At 42.8% G+C, this 19,035-nt stretch overlaps 1 protein-coding gene across 5 annotated transcripts in view; it reads right to left on the bottom strand.

The window, feature by feature from the left end:
* sugct (succinyl-CoA:glutarate-CoA transferase) overlaps nt 1–19,035 on the bottom strand; it is a 449,184-nt gene that overhangs the window by 284,518 nt on the left and 145,631 nt on the right. For all 5 annotated transcript variants that reach the window (XR_010961805.1, XR_010961804.1, XM_067981040.1 and 2 more), the window contains exon 10: nt 105–176. Coding sequence is in view for 3 of the 5 variants with exons in the window: in XM_067981040.1 (XP_067837141.1) it covers nt 105–176 (72 nt within the window). In the remaining 2 variants the exon portion in view is untranslated. The remainder of the gene's footprint in view (nt 1–104; nt 177–19,035) is intronic.

The following is a 19,035-nucleotide window of genomic DNA, read 5'->3' as shown; positions in this document are numbered from 1 at the left end:
TCTGACAACTGCAGTTTTACAGCGGACACAAACAGAAATTAACTGTTGACTTTACAACTTATCCCCAATTATGTACATGCAATTTCAAAAAAAATACAAGTTACCTTGCAAACAACTGAAAATTGCTGATCATTTCCAGTCCCAACCACAAGGTAGCCGTCCTTTGTCTCAAAAGCCTGCAACGTAGAGTTTAAACAAGAGATCAACATATATTTGCATTAATTTGCAGTAGAAGCAAGGCAATGTGTATATTTGTCAGCTCTCATATTTCCTTCAGACTAAAAGATAGAGGTAGAGTGTCCCAAGATTGAAGAGCAAACCTCAACATAAAGTATCCAGAAACAATTTAAGATGATAGTTTAGGGTCATTAATTTGAGAGAGCACCATGCTGTGCCCCACATGATTATATGTTAACTACATTATATTCAGATAGTGAGGGAGTCCCAAATACCACAGAATGGATGAATGTGGAAGCCAAAGTCTGGACAAGTAAACAACTGACTAACCCAATATTAATATAAAATTTTAAAAAAGAATAAAGAACTTATGTATGATGTCAACAATTTAACTTAATTTCACACCCTCCTGCAAAAATGTATGTCATGTCAAGCCCTCCATGAGGAACATTTATAAGCCTTGGGTTGGCTAAAACTTGAAATGGTCTGAGATTGTTCTATGCTTGTATTACTTTGAAAAACATCTTGGAATTTCAAGCAGAAGAGCGGGTTTGGACATCTTTTGGGGAATCAGGAAGATCCAAGTGAGATGTAGTATGAGCTGCAGCATCAAATAATGCCCTTGACTTAGATGTAGCGCTCATCTCGTACTGCTGCACTACATCGGTCCTCGGCTCTGCAGGGGTCACCGCTAACTGTACGATAGCACCCACATTAAGTGCTGAGCTTTCTTTTCCCACTGCGGGAAGTGGGATGTTGCTTTTCAACTTCATTCTTCTTGCTTTCAGAGCACAGTCCAGGGGACTCTCTAGGGAATGGGAATCCTTAAAATTTCAGTCCAAGTTCAAATCAACACTAGAAATATCCATTGTTGGAGCAGAAGGGACTGAGTGTGAAAGATTGAGATCCTGGATCAGAAAGTTAACGGTGAGCAGCTAAACAGTGCTGAATGTTTTCACGTCAAGATGCCACAGTTACAAAGAGTTGACAGGCATTGCTGCTAGGCACCCTGGAAGACTGAACGAGCTGAAATTCTTTCTGACTGGGTTCCTATATACTTGGAACCAAGATGCTAAAGCCAAACCCTCCACAGTACACTGACATCAGCCTCTGCTCCAGGGGGAATAGTTCAAATACCAAACTGAAACAACATTGGCACAGAGTTTCAATGCCAAGGGAAGCACAGTCAGAGGAAAGCTACAGCGTTGTATTCTTCAGACTGGAGTCGCAACATTCAGTGGTGAGTCTCACTCCTGCAGTGCAGAAGGTGATCCGGGACTAACCTCTGGATTAGAACCAAGGAACAAACAGAGGAAAATATGATGGAGTCATCACCTTGTGGATAGAGAGGAAGTATCCACTCTGAGACAGCTTCCTTCATGGCCCAGCAGGACCCTTATATCTTCCCTAAAACAACAACTTCCATTTGAGCCCGAATTGCAGGAGCTGAGAGAGAAGGTTTGACAATGGAACAGGCTAAAAAAATGAGGCTAATGCAGACACTTTGTCCTCTAGTCCTACATTATGGGACTTCCTGCAAGAGCGCAAATAGCTCCAAGCCTTTTAAGACGTGGACACATAACAAAAACACAACAAAATCAGCAAGAGTGTTTAACTTAACTAAGTTTGAATCCACAAGTTTGGAAACTTATTTTAAAATATTCTTAAAATGATTTTGAAACCATTTATTTCTTAACTGAAGGAAGACAAAAAAACTAAGGTTAAAAAAAGTTGAAAAACATTGTTTAAAAAAATACTTTCAAACTTAGAATCATAGAAAGTTTATGGCACAGAAGGAGGCCATTTGGCCCATCGTGTCCCCGCCGGCCAAAAATGAGCCACCCAGCCTAATTCCACTTTCCAGCATTTGGTCCGTAGCCCTGTAGGTCACGGCACTACAGATGCACACCCTGGCACTTTTTAAATGAGTTGAGGGTTTCTGTCTCTACCACCCTTTCAGGCAGTGAGTTCCAGACCCCTACAACCCTCTGGGTGAAAAAAATATCCTCAGCTCCCCTCTAATCCTTCTACCAATCACTTCAAATCTATGCCCCCTGGTTATTGACCTCTCTGCTAAGGGAAATAGGTCCTTCCTATCCACTCTATCTAGGCCCCTCATAATTGTGTACACCTCAATTAAATCTCCCCTCAGCCTCCTCTGTTCCAAAACAAAAACCCCAGTCTATCCAATCTTTCCTTATAGCTAAAACTCTCCAGTCCTGGCAATATCCTCATAAATCTCCTCTGTACCCTCTCCAGTGCAATTACATCCTTCCTGTAATGTGGTGACCAGAACTATACACAGTACGCAAGCTGTGACCTAAAGAGTTTTTAATACAGTTCCAGCATAACCTCCCTGCTCATATATATTCCAATAAAGGAAAGTATTCCATATGGCTTCTTAACCACCTTATCTACCTGTCCTGCTACCTTCAGGGATCTGTGGACATGCACTCCAAGGTCCCTCACTTCCTCTACATCTTTCAGTATCCTCCCATTTATTTTGTATTCAATTGCCTTGAATTACCTCACACTTCTGTGGATTGAATTCCATTTGCCACTTTTCTGCCCACCTGACCAGTCCACTGATATCTTCCTGCAAACTACAGTTTTCCTCCTCACTATCAACCACACGGCCAATTTTTGTATCATCGGCAAACTTCTTAATCATGGCCCCTACATTTGAGTCCAAATCATTAATATATATCACAAAAAGCAAGGGATCTAATATTGAGCCCTGCGGAACCCCACTGGAAACAGCCGTCTACCATTACCCTTTGCTTCCTGCCACTGAGCCAATTTTGGATCCAACTTGCCACTTTCCCTTGGATCCCATGGGCTTGTACTTTTTTGATCAGTCTGCCATGTGGGACCTTGTCAAAAGCCTTGTTAAAATCCATGTAGACTACATCAAATGCACTACCCTCATCAATCCTCCTTGTTACGTCCTCAAAAAATTCAACCAAGTTAGTCAGACACAACCTCCCCTTAACAAATCCACGCTGACTGTCCTTGATTACTCCGTGCCTTTCTAAGTGACGGTTTATCCTGTCCCTCAGAATTAATTCCAATAATTTGCCCACCACCGAAGTTAAGTTGACTGGCCTGTAATTACTCGTCTATCCCTCGCTCCCTTTTTAAACAATGGTACAACGTTTGCAGTCCTCCAATCCTCCGGCATCATGCCTGTATCCAGTGAGGATTGGAAAATGATGGTCAGAACCTCCACTAATTCCTCCCTGGCTTCTTTTAACAGCCTAGGATACATTTCATCCGGCCATGGTGATTTATCTACTTTCAAAGATGCTAATCCCCTTAATACTTCCTCTCTCACTAAGTTTATCCCATCCAATATTTCACACTCCTCCTCCTTAACTACAATGTCTGCATCGTCCCATTCTTTTGTGAAAACAGACGCAAAATATTCATTAAGAACCATACCAACATCTTCCGCCACCACACATAGGTTACCTTTTTGGTCTCTAATAGGCCCTATTCTTTCCTTAGTTATCCTCTTGCTCTTAATGTATTTATAAAACATCTTTGGGTTTTCCTTGATTTTACTTGCCAATATTTTTTCATGCCTTCTTTGCTTTCCTAATTTCCTTTTTAATTTCACCCCTGCACTTTTTATACTCCTCTCAGCTTTCTGTAGTATTGAGTTCTCGGTGTCTGACATAAGCTTTCCTTTTCTGCCTTATCTTACCCTGTATACTCCTTGACACCCAGGGGGCTCTAGATTTAGCACCCCCACCCTTTTTCTTTGTGGGAACATGTTTACTCTGCACCCTTGAATCTTCCCCTTGAATGCCTCCCACTGCTCTGACATTGATTTACCTTCAAGTAGCTGTTTCCAGTCCACTTTTGCTAAATCACTTCTTATCTTCATAAAATTGGCCTTTCCCCAATTGAGAACTTTAACTTTTGGTCTATCTTTGTCCTTTTCCATAACTATGCTAAATCTAACTGAATTATGATCAGTACCTCCAAATGTTTTCCCACTGATGCTCCTTCCACCCGCCCAGCCTCATTTCCTAAAACTAAATCCAGAACTGCCCCCTCTCTTATTGGGCTTGCTACGTGCTGGCTAAAAATGTTCTCCTGAATACAATTTAAGAATTTTGTACGCTCTATACCTTTCACACTGTTTCAGTCCCAGTTAATATTAGAATAGTTGAAATCCCCTACTATTACAGCCCTACTGTTTTTGCACTTCTCAGAAACTTGACTACATATTTGCTCTTCTATCTCCCTTTGACTGTTTGGGGGTCTATAGTACACTCCCAGTGGTGTGACTGCCCCTTTTTTGTTCCTTAGCTCAACCCATTTGGCCTCATTTGATGATCCTTCTAACATATCTTCCCTTCTCACAGCTGTAATTGCCACACACACCCTCCTTTTTGATCCCCTTCTCTATCTCTTCTGGAAAACCTATAACCAGGAACATTGAGCTGCCATTCCTGCCCCTCTTTAACCATGTTTCTGTAATAGCTAAGATATTGTACTGCCACATGTCTATCTGTGCCCTCAGCTCATCTGCCTTATTCACTATACTCCTTGCATTGAGGTATATACCTTTAAGCAATGCCAAACTCCCTTGCTGTTTATTTTCTAACCTTTGTTTCCTCTGCCTTCCATGTCACTTGCTAATTTTCTGCCTTCTATCTCCAGTTCTGATTCTGAATCTACACTCAGATTCCCATCCCCCTGCCAAGCTAGTTTGAACCTTCCCCAACAGCACTCGCAAACCTCCCCGCAAGGATATTGGTTCCGGCCCTGTTGAGGTGCAACCCGTCCGGCCTGTACAGATCCATCTCCCCCAGAACCGGTCCCAATGCTCCAGGAATCTAAAGCCTTCCCTCTTGCACCAACTCTCCAGCCACGCATTCATCTGCTCTATTCTCTTATTTCGATACTCACTAGTGCATGGCAATGGGAGTAATCCGAAGATTACTACCTTTGAGATCTTGCTTCTTACTCTCTTTCCTAACTCCTTAAAATCTTCCTGCAGGATCTCATCTCTCTTTCTACCTATGTCGTTGGTACCGATATGGACCATGACCTCTAGCTGTTCACCCTCCCCCTCCAGAATGTTCTGTAGCCACTTGGTGACATCCTTGACCCTGGCACCAGGGAGGCAACATACCATCCTGAACTCACGTCTGCGGCTGCAGAAATGCCTGTCTGCTCCCCTAACTATAGATTCCCCTATCATTATTGCTCTGCTGACCTTTGTCCTCCTCCCCTGTACAGCTTAGCTACCCATGATGCTCTGGTCTTGGCTCTGGCTGCACTCCGCAGAGGAACCCTCTCCCTCATCAGTATTCTGAACTGAATACTGGCTAGAGAGCGAGATGCACTCAGGGGACTCCTGCACTACCTGCCTGGTCCTCCTTATCTGTCAGGTGGTCACCCAGTCCCTCTCTGCCTGCACTCTCTTAAGCTGTGGGATGACCACCCACTGAAACGTGCTTTCCACATAGCTCTTAACCTCGCGGATGCACTGCTGTGACACCAGCTGCCACTCAAGCTCCGAAATCCTGAGCTGGAGCTCCTCCAGCTGACGACACTTCCTGCACCTGCGATAGTCCAGGACACGGATAGCACAAGATGTGCATTCGATGGGTCTGAGCTGCCCTGCCATGCCTCGATTTATTAGATTATTAACTAAACTTAACAAAAATAAACTAAAGACTTAAAACTTAACTATAAGGCCCAATGTAAACTGAATTAATGAATATATTATATAAATATATGTAGCTAGTTGAACCACTATTAAACTACAAAATTAAAAAGAAAAGCACTTCTTTATTGAACGAAGATAACTGTATAAGTACGACCGCATTTCAATCTTCCCAAAGCTGCCTGAAGGTATGAGATCAAAGCTAAAGCCCTGATTTTAACCCCACTACTCCTGACGAGAAGGGGGCATATGGAGGGTTAAAATAGGGGCACATACCTCCCCACTGGCGTTGCACTCCCGTCAGCCGCTATTTTAACTTCCAGTTTTCGAGAGGAGCGTGAGGCCCTTGCCACAGGCAAGCAAGGACCTCATAATTATTCAGAAGTCGGGTTCCGATGACATCATTCAGACCCCGACACTATTTTAACCTTGGGCTGGGTGACTCATCCACGATGCTGATCAAGCCCAGGAAAGCTGGTGTCAGAAAGATCCAGGGCTCAAAGAGGCTCAGCAAGGTACATTTTAGTAAGTTTTTAATGGTTTCCTTTTGGGCCAGGAGTAGGAATGCTACTCCGGGCTTCACACGGAAACCTTGGGCCACCTCCTGCCCCGGGTCTGCTCTCTCCCCGACCGTAACTGCCTGCCGAAGCCCACTTAACATCTACCTTAGTGCCCGGGACCGTTTCCGGGGGTCCCTGGCAACAGCCTTTTGCCACCCAAAATCCTGCTCCCACCCGCCGGTCTCATCATCATTCCTACTGGGATTAGACGACTCCACCTGAAAATGGTAATGAAGCCCAGGGATTAAAATGGCCCGAGCCTCACAATATTGCATCTTGCAAGCTGGTCACTCATCTCACCCCGCCCCACGCCCCAAGATTAAATCAAGGCTTAAGTTCTTGTGGAAACGCCATATTTACGGGGAGGTGATGTAGAAGCAGAGGGGGGAGGGGGCGGGGAAGGGAGGTGTAGCAACCGGGAAACCCGGAAATACTGGTTTCCAGGATGTCCTGCCTAATTTAACTGGCTTCCCGGAAGACCTGCCGAATTTAACTGGTTTCCCGGAGGTCCTGCTGAATTTAACTGGTTCCCAGAAGGTCCTGCCGAATTAAAATGGCAGGACCTGATTTGAATTTTTGCACTCTGTTTCCTGACTGCAGCCAGCCAGATTGAGAGGTTGACTGGATGCCAGGAGGAAAGGCCTGCGGTACCAGGCCACAGCCGAGGAGTAGAAAGGAATGAGGGTGAGATCGTGGGTTGGGGGGGTGCGCGTGGATCGATCAGAGGGGACCGGAGAGATCGATTGGGGGGAGGGGGCGGGTATGCCCAGAGAGGTGAGTCGGGGGTCGGAGAGATTGCAGGGGGATAGGGGGTTTGATCGTGGTTGGGGGGGGGGGGGGGGGGAGGCCTGGAGAGATCTGTCAGGAGCCGGAGAGGTGGGTCAGGGGTGGGAGGGATCGCGGAGGTGGGGTCTGATTGCGGGGATGTTAATGGCTTTGCTTGACAGGCCAGGGGGAAGTACTCCTGCTCCTCCTGGCCCACAAGCAGTGCTGAAAAAACTTACCTGTTGGATCCCGCCACTCTCGCCTCTCTTCAGCTGCCGGGTTTCCTGAGCCATGGGAATCCCGGCCTGCAGCCGTTAAGTCTAAAACACAGCTAAAATCTGAAGCAAGCTTCATTAAAATATTTAAATTAGAGACCCGCCTCTGGAGTGTAGGTTAGTTGGCCGCCCCCTATCCCGCCTCCGTTAAAACCGGAAGCGTTGGAGTCGGGTTTCCCATATTTGAAATTTTAACCCTCCCCCTGCCTCCTATGTGGGGTTAAAATTACCCCCTATTTATCTCGTCAAAACCATTTCAACATGTTCCCAAAATAGTGAGATGATGGTATGAAGAAAATATTTACAGCTTTACTTTGCCAAAACTGCATTGATTAGAATTTGTACTTTAGCTATCTTCTTACATGTATGGCAAAACCATTGACTTATTTCTATATTGTTGGATCTCGTTAGAAAAATGGAACAATGAATTGTGTTGACTCTTTGACAGTACTGACCAACAAAAGAGTGGCAGCACTTCTTTTAAAAACATATGGAAAGAAACTGGTTTCCTCTCCCTGTGCCAAATACAGTGGGACCCATAGAAATTATCTCACTCAAACAGGAATGTACACTCTGGAAAAAAGTGTTCCCTTTTCTTTTTTTGGATGAGATCCTTTGCCCAAGAATGTTGAATCAGCAATAGAAGTTTCATTCATAATTACTCGATATTATACAGTCTGTATACACAGCAAGCTTCATTCAACCATATACAAGGGAAAACAAAAAGACAAAGTGCACAAAAACAATATTTAATGAGATTCTGTTTTGACAAGCTCTGCTCCATCAGCTCACATTATTTCAAATTAGCATGTAAGGGTGCTCCGCACACAAAGCCAAGACTCAATTCTTGCCTGTAACAAGAAGTTAACCTTTAGGTAACCCTACTAAGTCCTATAAATACTCTGAATTCACGCGTTATAAAACACACATTTACAGAAGGAATGGAATGAAATAATCATCTTAATGTGGGTACTTTGACAAAGGAAGAAATGGCAACATGCCAATTAAAGACGAGAATTAGAAACCAATTTTATTTTCAGAACACTTCCACAACACCTTAGTCACTGTCAATACTTTATAAGCAATTAGCAGGTTCTCTTCAATGAGAATCCAGCACTTCTTTTGTCGATTGGATATGTACAAACGAACATGGCTTTAATTTTCTAAATTTTTCACTAAGCTCAGAGACAATCAATGTTTAGGGAATGTTCAACATATAATTACTGCATAAGGGCCCATTATTTTTTAAAGTTGACTGACTAGGATTGGTGATGGTTAAAATGAAGCACTTTTAGTTACTGATACAAATTGCGAGAGGTTAAATATGCTTTCGAATATGCTCATTTGTCATCTGCACGGTTAAGCAAAGAGATAGGATTTCAGATCCTTTTTTGGATGGCCAAGTGTCTGACATACATGGAAACCCATCATTATGCCTAAGAGTCTCCAACACAAACTAGTGACAAATCCACACAGGAAGAGTTTCTATTTGTCCAATGTGGAGTGTATATTCTCTCCCCGTGGAGACACACCCCATTTACCTAAGTCCAGAGAACTTGGGTGCAATTTGGCAGAGCCACGGCTTAGGGACCAAGTATACACAAAGGTGAAGCTGAGGTTTGACCACTCAGGCAACCAGCAAAGAGCACTGGTAACCTTCACACCGCTTGTCCATCCAGGATCACCATACCCATTAGGACATTGGTTTGTATGTTTATCTTGAGGTAACTGGGAAGAATCTCAGCTCCCAGTGACAAGCCTATCCCTCCATTCCCCATTAATGAGCTAGACTGGTTGGTCAATCACCAGCAGTGCTCTAGAAGACCGTGGAGCAGTGTGGCTCAGTATCAGAGTACCAAATCTCCCACTAAAGGCTGACTCAGTTTCAATCTTCCATCGGCAGGCATGTTATTTTAGTGCCTACTCAACCATGAAGTGTTCCCATCAACCTTCCCCTCCTCCCACCCAAGGAGGACAGTCATTAGTTGGTTGTTAGGGAATTGATTTGGGGTTTGAGATTGTGGGAGGAACAAAATACTGAGGGAGGAATGAAATTCCACAGCTTCAGGTCTTTTAGGATGAGATGTTCAACAGAGTCATCGTCTGCCCTGTCAGGTGGACGTAAAAGATCCCATGGCACTATTTCGAAGATGATCTGGGACATTCTCCCCAGTGTCCTGTCCAGTATTCATCCTTCAACCAACATTACTAAAACAGATTATCTGATCATTTATCTCGTTGCTGTTTGAGGGACCGTGCTGTGCGCAAATTGGCTGCCGTGTTTTCTACATTACAACAGTGACTACATTTCAAAAGTACTTAAATGGCTGATGTCATGAAAGGTGCTATAATGAGTTGGCGTAGAACACAATGCAATGAGTCTTAATTTCAACACAGTGAGAAAGACAAGCAATGTAGCATAGGGATAACGAGAGGAAAGTTCACAGTAGTACTGATCACAGTAGTATTGATATAGTAGAGATTAGACAAGGAGGACAACAATGGAGAGAGTGAAGAATGCTAGAGGTGAGAGAAGGATTATCCATCAATAAGCTTTTTCACTTCTTGTATCCTGTATAGGAAAGCAAGCAAGGTGCTGGAAGTGTCTCCCAGATATGAGCAGTGTTCAGACTTGGGCTTTATGGAGATTGAAAAGTTGCTGAGAGAAAAAAATGTTTGGCATGAAAAAAGGAAGCAACCTTCCTAGAGAAGCTAGATACAGAATAGCTAATTTTATAGGGATGAGAATGGAACTAGGGAATGTAAACTGGGAAAAAAAATTGACAAAGAGATAGAACAGCAGTGGTAAATATTTTAAAAGGTGATCAATAGAGTTCAGGAGAAATATATTCTGCTAAAAAACTAGAACAAACTAGCCAATAACGAAACACCACGGATGAATAAAGTGATAAGATTAAAATTTAAACTGAGGAAAAAGGCATACACTGAGTACATAGACAATAAAGGAGGATGACAAAAGGGATTTTTTTAAAATTTGTTCATGGGATGTGGGCATCGCTGCCAAGGCCAGCATTTATTGCCCATCCCTAACTGCCCTTGAGAAGGTGGTGGTGAGCCGCCTTCTTGAACCACTGCAGTCCGTGTGGTGAAGGTTCTCCCACAGTGCTGTTAGGAAGGGAGTTCCAGGATTTTGACCCAGCGACAATGAAGGAACGGCGATATATTTCCAAGTCGGGGTGGTGTGTGACTTGGAGGGGAATGTGCAGGTGGTGTTGCTCCCGTGTGCCTGCTGCCCTTGTCCATCTAGGTGGTAGAGGTCGCGGGTTTGGGAGCTGCTGTCGAAGAAGCCTCAGTGAGTTGCTGCAGTGCATCCTGTAGATGGTACACACTGTAGCCACTGTGCACCGGTGGTGAAAGGAGTGAATGTTAAGGGTGGAGGATGGAGTGCCAAATACGAAGAGGTTCGGAAAGAAATGAAAAGAAACAATTAGGAAAGCAAAGAGGAACGACAAAATTAAATTATCAAGGAATATAAAAAAAGTAAAATATTCCAGACACATAAATAACAAAAGAAAAATCAGGATAGGAATAGGGCCACTAAGGGATGCACAAGATAAACTCACAGACAATGATAATGAAATGGCAGAAATATTGAATAGTTACTTTGCCTCAGTATTTACCAGGGAGACTAACAAAGGGGACACAACATTAGAAGAGATCAAAAAACATACAAAGACATTTAAGATAGAAAGCGGTGGGGGGGTGGGGGGGAGGGTAAATGGATAAACTTATCAAAAGTAGAGAGGATAAAACTGCTGGTCCCGGATGGATTGCATCCGTGCATACTATAAACGAAAATATAATAAAGAGTAGTCAGCACCAATTTCAAAAGGGAAGGTCATGATTGACCAATCTTATTGAATTCTTTGAAGAAGTAACAGAAAGAGTAGATAAGGGCAATGCAATAGATATAATATATTTGGATTTTCAAAAGGCCTTCAATAAGGTACCGCATAGTAGAGTCATGGCTGAGGTCACAGCATATGGAATCAGGGGACAAGTAGCAGAATGGAAAGCAAGCATTGTGTACAGTTTAGGGCACTCCATTATAGGCAGGATATAAAATGAATGAAGCGAGACTTGAGAAATTAGGGCTTTTTTTATCAATACAAGGTTAAGGGGTGACCTGATGGGGTTCTGCAAGGTTTTGAAGGGTTATGATAAGGTCAATAGTGATAGATTGTTTCTACTGGTGGGCAAGGTGAGGGGCCCAAATTTAAGGTGATCAGAGAAAGGATTAAAAGAAAGGTTAGAACATTTTTTTTTTTTAAAAGAGGGTGGTTAGAATATTGAATTATCTGCCACAAACTGTCATTGAAGGAGAATTCATAATTTTTTTTTAAAAGGAAATTACATAGTGGCTTGAAGAAGAGTAATATTAAAGGATATGGGGAGTGAGCAGAATAGGTTTAGAGTAGGTGGCCTGTGTGGAGAAAAACACCAGCACAGACTTGATAGGCCAAATGGCCTTTAAAGAGCTGTGTTTATTCACCTTTTGTTTCTCTCTTCCATTTTCACATGCATGATTAAAGTTACCTTTAGAGACTACACAGCACTTCACTCCTTCCAGCATTTTAAAATCAATAACTGACTCTCTATGAGCACAGTTAGCATGTCTGTACCCTTGAGTTCAGTTGTGGTCATTCGTCCTGCTTTTTTTTGTCAGTCCTATAAAGGGTTCTCCTTCTGGACCATGCCAGCTCCCATGAAAGGCCCCACCCAAAACATTAACCTATCTTTCTCTTTCAGATGCTGGCTGACCTGCTATACATTTCCAACATTTTCCATTTTTATTTCTGACTTCCAGCATTTGCATCTTTCCGATCTTACACAATAAGTAACTCACTGCTTCCACATATATATTTTTTTCCATAATAAAACTTCTCTTCATTATCTGCCACAGTGCTTTAATCATCAGCCTTTCAATTATACTTGCCACTACACTCATTACGACATTCAGAAAGCTTTGTTGCATTCATCTGATTGAGGCATCTTGCTTATTAAGGGATTCAAGTGATCGCAATAGGTTCAAACGCAAAGAAAATGGAGCCTAAAAACACACATTAAAATTCTGCAAAGCATATGTCCCTTATAACATGAGTGGAATTGATTTGTTTTAATCTAATATTTCAATCACATTTCTTGTTTGTTTAAAAACTAAATGGAATATCAAATGTAAGAGGAATGCTGCAGATACTTTAAAATAAAGTGACCCAGATTCATTAGTGATCTCTGATCCTGAAGATTACAGCGGGATGAGGTCTTATGTTTGGTAGTCATTATCATCTTGGTTCCCGAGTGTCAGCACAATAACCACAGCAGTCAGAGCATCTGGAACATGCCCATGGACCAGGAACGGAGGCAACAGCTGTGCCAGGTAGGTAAAGAGCTTTTTGTGGGTAAGCTTCAGATGCTTGTCTGAAATTCATTCAGAGCCACAAGACTTACCACTGGGTAATTCAATAATTACAGACTGCATCTCTGTGATCATAACAACAATGCTGTTCTATAGTTTGGGGCTTAATTTTCCCAAGCATCGAGGGCATTAAACATTTTTGATTTGGTATGAATGTCACTTGCACCCAGTAAAAGCACCATACCCAAGGGTGATTGCAATTCCATCCCTACCCCCAAGTATAGGCACCAGGGAGGGGGCATGCCAAGAAAACAAAGTTGGAGCAGGCAGGTGATGGAAACACAATGCAAAGTGACTTTCCCTTTTACCACCAGGTTAAACTGAACAAAAGCATTCATGCAGAAACGATCGGGGGGGGAGTGGGGGGATTGTCAGAGCAGGAATTTTAAATGCTGATCACTAAGTTGAAGAAAGTGAGCTAAAAACATGAAACTGGGAAGTTACCTTCCAGGTGCTCTTGGTGCCATTACTTCCCAAAGGCTATACCTAAACTAACTGACCCAATTGTACCACATATTCCTTGAAATGAAAGGTGTTGTTGGGTAATTGTACTACCCACCTTAAGCAAGATATCAGAAACCTTAGTCCATGTGTTAAACAAAATACCCTTAAATGACACTGCCAAATTAGACAAAAAGTTTATTTTTTCTGAACTTAAAAGTAACAAGGATCACAAACACAGACAAGACGAACAAAGCAAGAAAGAACGAACTTGCATTTATTTAGCATCTTATCGTAACCTCAGGACATCTCAAAGCACTTCACAGCCAAAGAATTATTTCTGAAGCGCCATCACTGTTAAATTTGGCAGCCAATCGCACACAACAAAGGTCCAAAAACAGCAAGTGAGATGAGTGATGAGTTAATCTGTTGGATGAGGGAGAAATGTTGTCCAGGTCTCCAGGAGATACACCCTACTCTTCTTCGAATAGTGCCATGGGATCTTTAACATCTACCTGACCCATCGGAACAGGAAGTCAGGACCTTGGTTTAACATCCCCATTGAAGCCTACAGTTCCCCAAACACAGCATCCAACGCCTTTTGAATGATTCCAGAACTTTTGTCTCTACTGCCCTACCCTAATTATTCTGATTTCTAATTTCTCCAGAAACAAAAGCAAGACCAATTGAGGACATTTGCTGTCATAGGAAATTGCTTTGCACTAAAGCCTTGACTGAGTGGTAGCACTCTCGCCTGAGACAGAAGGCTGTGGGTTCAAGTCCCACTCCAGAGACTTGAGCACATAATCCAGGCAGACACTTCAATACAATACTGAGGGTGTGCTGCACTGTCGAAGGTGCCTTCTTGCGGATGAGACGTTAAACCGAAACCCTACATGCCTTCTCAGGTGGATGTAAAAGATCCCATGGCATTATTTGAAGAACAGCAGGGGAGTTCTCCCTGGTGTCCTGGACAATATTTATCCCTTAACCATCACTAAAACAGATTATCTGGTCATTATCTCATTGCTGTTTGTAGAATTGGCTGCTGCATTTCCCTACAAATACAACAGTGACTACACTTCAAAAAGTAATGCATTGGCTGTAATGCGCTTTGGGACGTCCTGAGGTTGTGAATGGCACTATATAAATGCATGTTCTTCCTTTCTTTCCTTCTTCAATCTGGAGTCAGGATCTGACACTTGCACAAAGCTCTCTCCTGGGCAGCAGAACTCAAGTTTCACCATGGCAGTGTAAACTGTCTAGCTTAAACCTGAACTGCCGTTACCAGTCTCTGACCTCTAGCTACGTATAAATGTTCCTGTTTATGGCAAGCCTGAAATGATATAATTAACAGCAACGACTTCAACTATTGAGCACCATTAACTTTCAGTAACCACTAACTGTTCAGCCACATGTATTACCCACAATATTGCACTGAGTATGTAATTATTCTTGTAATGAACTGAAAAATATCTAACCGAAAATGCTGCAGTGAAACTACCACAAAGTAGTGCATTGCATTGCACTTTCAAGAATGGGTCAACTCCCCACAAAGAACCCAGCTCTCCCAATAATGTTAAATAAGCACAATTTAAAATAATAATAAACACAAAAGAGCACAGACTGCACAAGCTGAGAGATACCAGGGAACAAATTAAAGACTAACTGAAAGCAAGTCTTGGGATACACAGAACGGTTATAAAGCAATCCTGCTACACTTTCACTGTTCGTGACACCAGCTAAACCTTTGGTTAGAATGTAGGCTTGGAACTCACTTCTGGCTATTATCTCCCATCTGTTGTGCAATTCTGAACAAGGAGGGGGAAAAAAGTTCTATTTCCACTGGGTGGGTTTAGAGCAAATAATTTTTGAACTCTGTTCCATTACAAAAATTACCTGGATTGATTGTAAGACGTGACAATATTCTTATAATAACTTTTTTTTAAACAGAAAGTTATAAACAGACATAAGACTTTACCGTAATCTTTCCAAAAAATTTTTTTAGTGATTATTCAGTTTTACTGCCAGCTCTTAATTACGCAATGTCAAATAAGAAATGTGAGTGAAAAAGTACACAGTGTGCAGTCTCTCAGTTTTCCAGTGTTTGTGTGTTTCCCAGATGTAAGAAAGATCAAATTGAACTATCTGGTTGCAACAGCTGAACACTCTTTTATGAATGAAACAAGTGTTTGAATGTGTATTTGGGAATTTCAGGGGGCTATACGTGGGTTAAAAATAATATAAACAAACAGATGTCAGTAATTAAGCAAAAAGACATGCCTGATATTAATGTAGATTCCCCACAGAGCTACTTGTGATCATGCCATATCCACAGAAATTTCTACAAGAAGACTAAATGTATTCTCTGCTCATCTGCCTGTAAACTGTTTAAAACATACAATAAAGAATGCCAAGTGAATCAACGCTTAACCATAAACATGCTCTTAATGCTTTTATTGGGGTACAAGCCATGGAGAGTTGGCACATTAGCAAAATAAAGTTCAGAGTTTGCATTTCAAATTCCTTTCGCTTCTCTTCTAGCCCTTAGAAGCAAACGATCTTTGATATTAGTGCCAGTGGTGTTGCCAACACTATAGGGGTCATTTTATGAATTTGCACTGCTGGAGCTTCTCCCATCGGGACTGCGTTTTGGGACAAGGGACACATGTCTGCTATTTTATTTCAGGCGAAATGTCGTTTGGGGGTGGGTGGGGGGGGGGGGGGGGGGGGGGAGGGCAGAAGGGCAGATGCACATGTCTGAGTTCCTGACCTGCTCTGCCGGCGGGAGAAGCTCTCCACGTTCTCGCCCCTCCCTAACTCTATAACCTCCGTCAGCACTAAAACACCCCATCCCAAACCCATTCCAAACTCTTCGTTCCTCTGATTCTGCCCCCCTCCCCCACCGCCTCACCATCTGCCTTCCTTTAAACTCCTTGTTAAAACCCACCTCTTCGACCAAGCTTTTGGTCAACCCCCCCACCCCACCCTCAATCTCTGCCTCTTTGCCCTTGCGTACATTTTTTTCTTGTAACTTGTGAAGCGCCTTGGAGTCTTTTTCTACACTAAAGGTGCTACATAAATGCAAGTTGTTGGTGTAAATAATAGGTGGGAGCAAGGTGTAATTAGAAATAGAACTAAATAATATAGGTACACACAAGTTTTTCGTTACTTCACAAATTTTCTGTCAGTGGAAAATCGGTTTACCTTCAGCTGCATTACAACATTAGAATTACAAAAGAGAAGGGAGATGAGGTATTATACGGTACAAAGAATCTACCTCTTACTTGGCTGAATTAGAACTGCAGTGCCTGAGGAAATCTTGCATGGACAAGTTCTCATAGACCTATGTCAATTGCTGCAGATTGTTTTAGAATCACCTCTGTAACTGCTCTACCAGTTGCTGTGAAAGGGATTGTCACCATCAGCTTCTATTCCACTGCCAGATTCCATGCTGTCATTCAACTATATCCAATTGCAGAGTGCTCCTACTTGGGTTCACACTTGATATTCCAACGCGGTCAATTGACAATTACAACTGTGCGCAATGCCGCCAAACATAAAAATAGTAAAAAAGAAGGTATGCTAAAACTAAGTCTAAAAGCATAAGGAAAGACTGAAGCAGGCTAGGAGCTCCACAGATTGGAGGTCTGGAGAAAGAATTAGTTAGAATAGGAAACAGTGCAATCACGCTTGATTTGAACATAGTGAGGATGTAGAGGAGGAAAAGTATGTATTGTGCCAAGTGGAGGGCTGACACAGAGCTCCAGTCTCCCTACAATACAGTTACACACCTGCTGGCGGCCATTCTATTGAGCAGCATTAATGGAAACCTGGGAACAAGTCTGCCGTCCAGTCTCCCAACTGAAGAAAGTGTGCATATAGTGAGACTGCGGCAGATAAAACAGGGATAGAAAGACAAAATATTACAAATTCCAACTGCATATAGTTTACTGATATGCTGCTAAAACGGACACCTCAACATTAATTCTTTCCAAAAACAGAGCAGCAGCAGTTTTGTGTCATTGCTGCTTTTACAGGGGTGCTTAACAGCACTGACTACGTGGGGGTGAATTTCCACAGGAGATTCTCCTGCTTATCCGCTGAAGTTACAGAGAAAGTCCCGCGGAAATCCCCCAATTTTACGCCATTTTCCCAGAGTTTCCACAGCTCTTCCGCCGAAGGTATGGCAGACGAGTGGGAGAACCCCTGTGGAAATTCACCCTCTTTGTGCATCTCTACATAATGCTTTTGGTTACCTCGGTGTGAAAAGGAATTCTATTCTATGAATATTCAGCTTGTTTGTTATAGTTAAGATTGAAATAACATGTGCCAACTACTCAACAGCACCATTTAAGGGCTGATTTTCCCGGGGTCCATATAAATGGCCATTAAGTATGAGCAGCACACCGGATTACACTGCGTTTAATGTCACTCCTCTGTGCTATAATTTTCTCTCGGAGCTAATTTGCACATCATGGACATTATATGGGCGGGCACTAAGGCCTCTTATTGTGTGCAGTCATGAGGACACAGGAAATTGAAGCACTGCTGCAGGCCTTAAAAGCTGCTTAAAAGGGCTGCAGCATCTTGGGACGCTGGGGGAGCCCGTGGAGGGACAGCGATGCCTGAGCCCTTGTAAGCACATGGAAGTGCACAATTTGAAGAATAATATCTTGGAGTGCTTCTGGGATGTGATTTTTTGTCAGAAGATACTTGATAGAACAGCAGTGCAAAAAGAGCAAGATTTTGTGACTGCAGTTTAGAATAAAAGTTTGCAATCAATCAGCATGGCAGGAAAGAGGACTGGTTGGATAAGGGCGCCTTTGTTTGATGATGAGGCCGTTGAGCAGGTGTTGCAGGAAATACAGCAGAGGAGAGATACCCTGTTTCCCCCACCATGGAAGGAATGTCATGAGAGCCATGGTACACAGGGCAGGGCAAGAGATGGTCGAGGTTATCAACAGCAGCAGCACTGTAGGATGTAGGAGAAATGTCGAAAGAAGTTTATTAATTCACCAGAAGGGAGAAAATAAGTGTGAACTTCTACAAAGATGTAAAAAATGTTTGAGCTTTCTTTCCTGTCATTCAATGTAATAAGCTAGTTAAAACGACATCATGTATGAATAGTGCAGTCTCATACATAATAAGGATTGACTCATTAATCACAAATCACACTCACTCCATACAAGTACCTGCAAGGAGCCAATGCTTGAAAGATCACGAAAGCAGCACCACTTCATGATAAGTGCAACTACTTCTGAGTGCAAAGGAAAAAAGTATTGCGAATGTTGCAGGGGGTCATGATGCTGCAGTAAATCATGGACGTCTAATATGTCTCTGCAGGTGTCAGCCTTGGCTCAATGGGAGCTCTCTCGCCTCTGAGTCAGAAGGTTGCGGGTTCAAGCCCTACTCCATTATCCAGGCTGACACTTCAGTCATTTATCTTAACGCTGTTTGCAGAGCAGGAACAGGAAGAGCAAGAGGAAGAAGAGGTCAGAACTTATTGAAGCACTTTTGAAGAGTAGTCACCTTTAGTTTGGCAAGACATTAGGCCCCTTGAATATGTTAATTAGGGACTTAACATTTGTTTACAGACCCCTTTTCAAAATGAGTTCCCAATGCAGGGCAGGCGTCAGGCTTGCCCCACTCAGGATTCTTCAGCAGTCCCCGTGGTCACCAACAAAAAGTATGATT

This window comes from Heptranchias perlo, chromosome 3 (genome assembly GCF_035084215.1).
Source record: "Heptranchias perlo isolate sHepPer1 chromosome 3, sHepPer1.hap1, whole genome shotgun sequence".
Taxonomy (NCBI): Eukaryota; Metazoa; Chordata; class Chondrichthyes; order Hexanchiformes; family Hexanchidae; genus Heptranchias; species Heptranchias perlo.
Note: the sequence above shows the minus strand (reverse complement) of the source record. Positions and strands in the feature narration are given on the sequence as shown.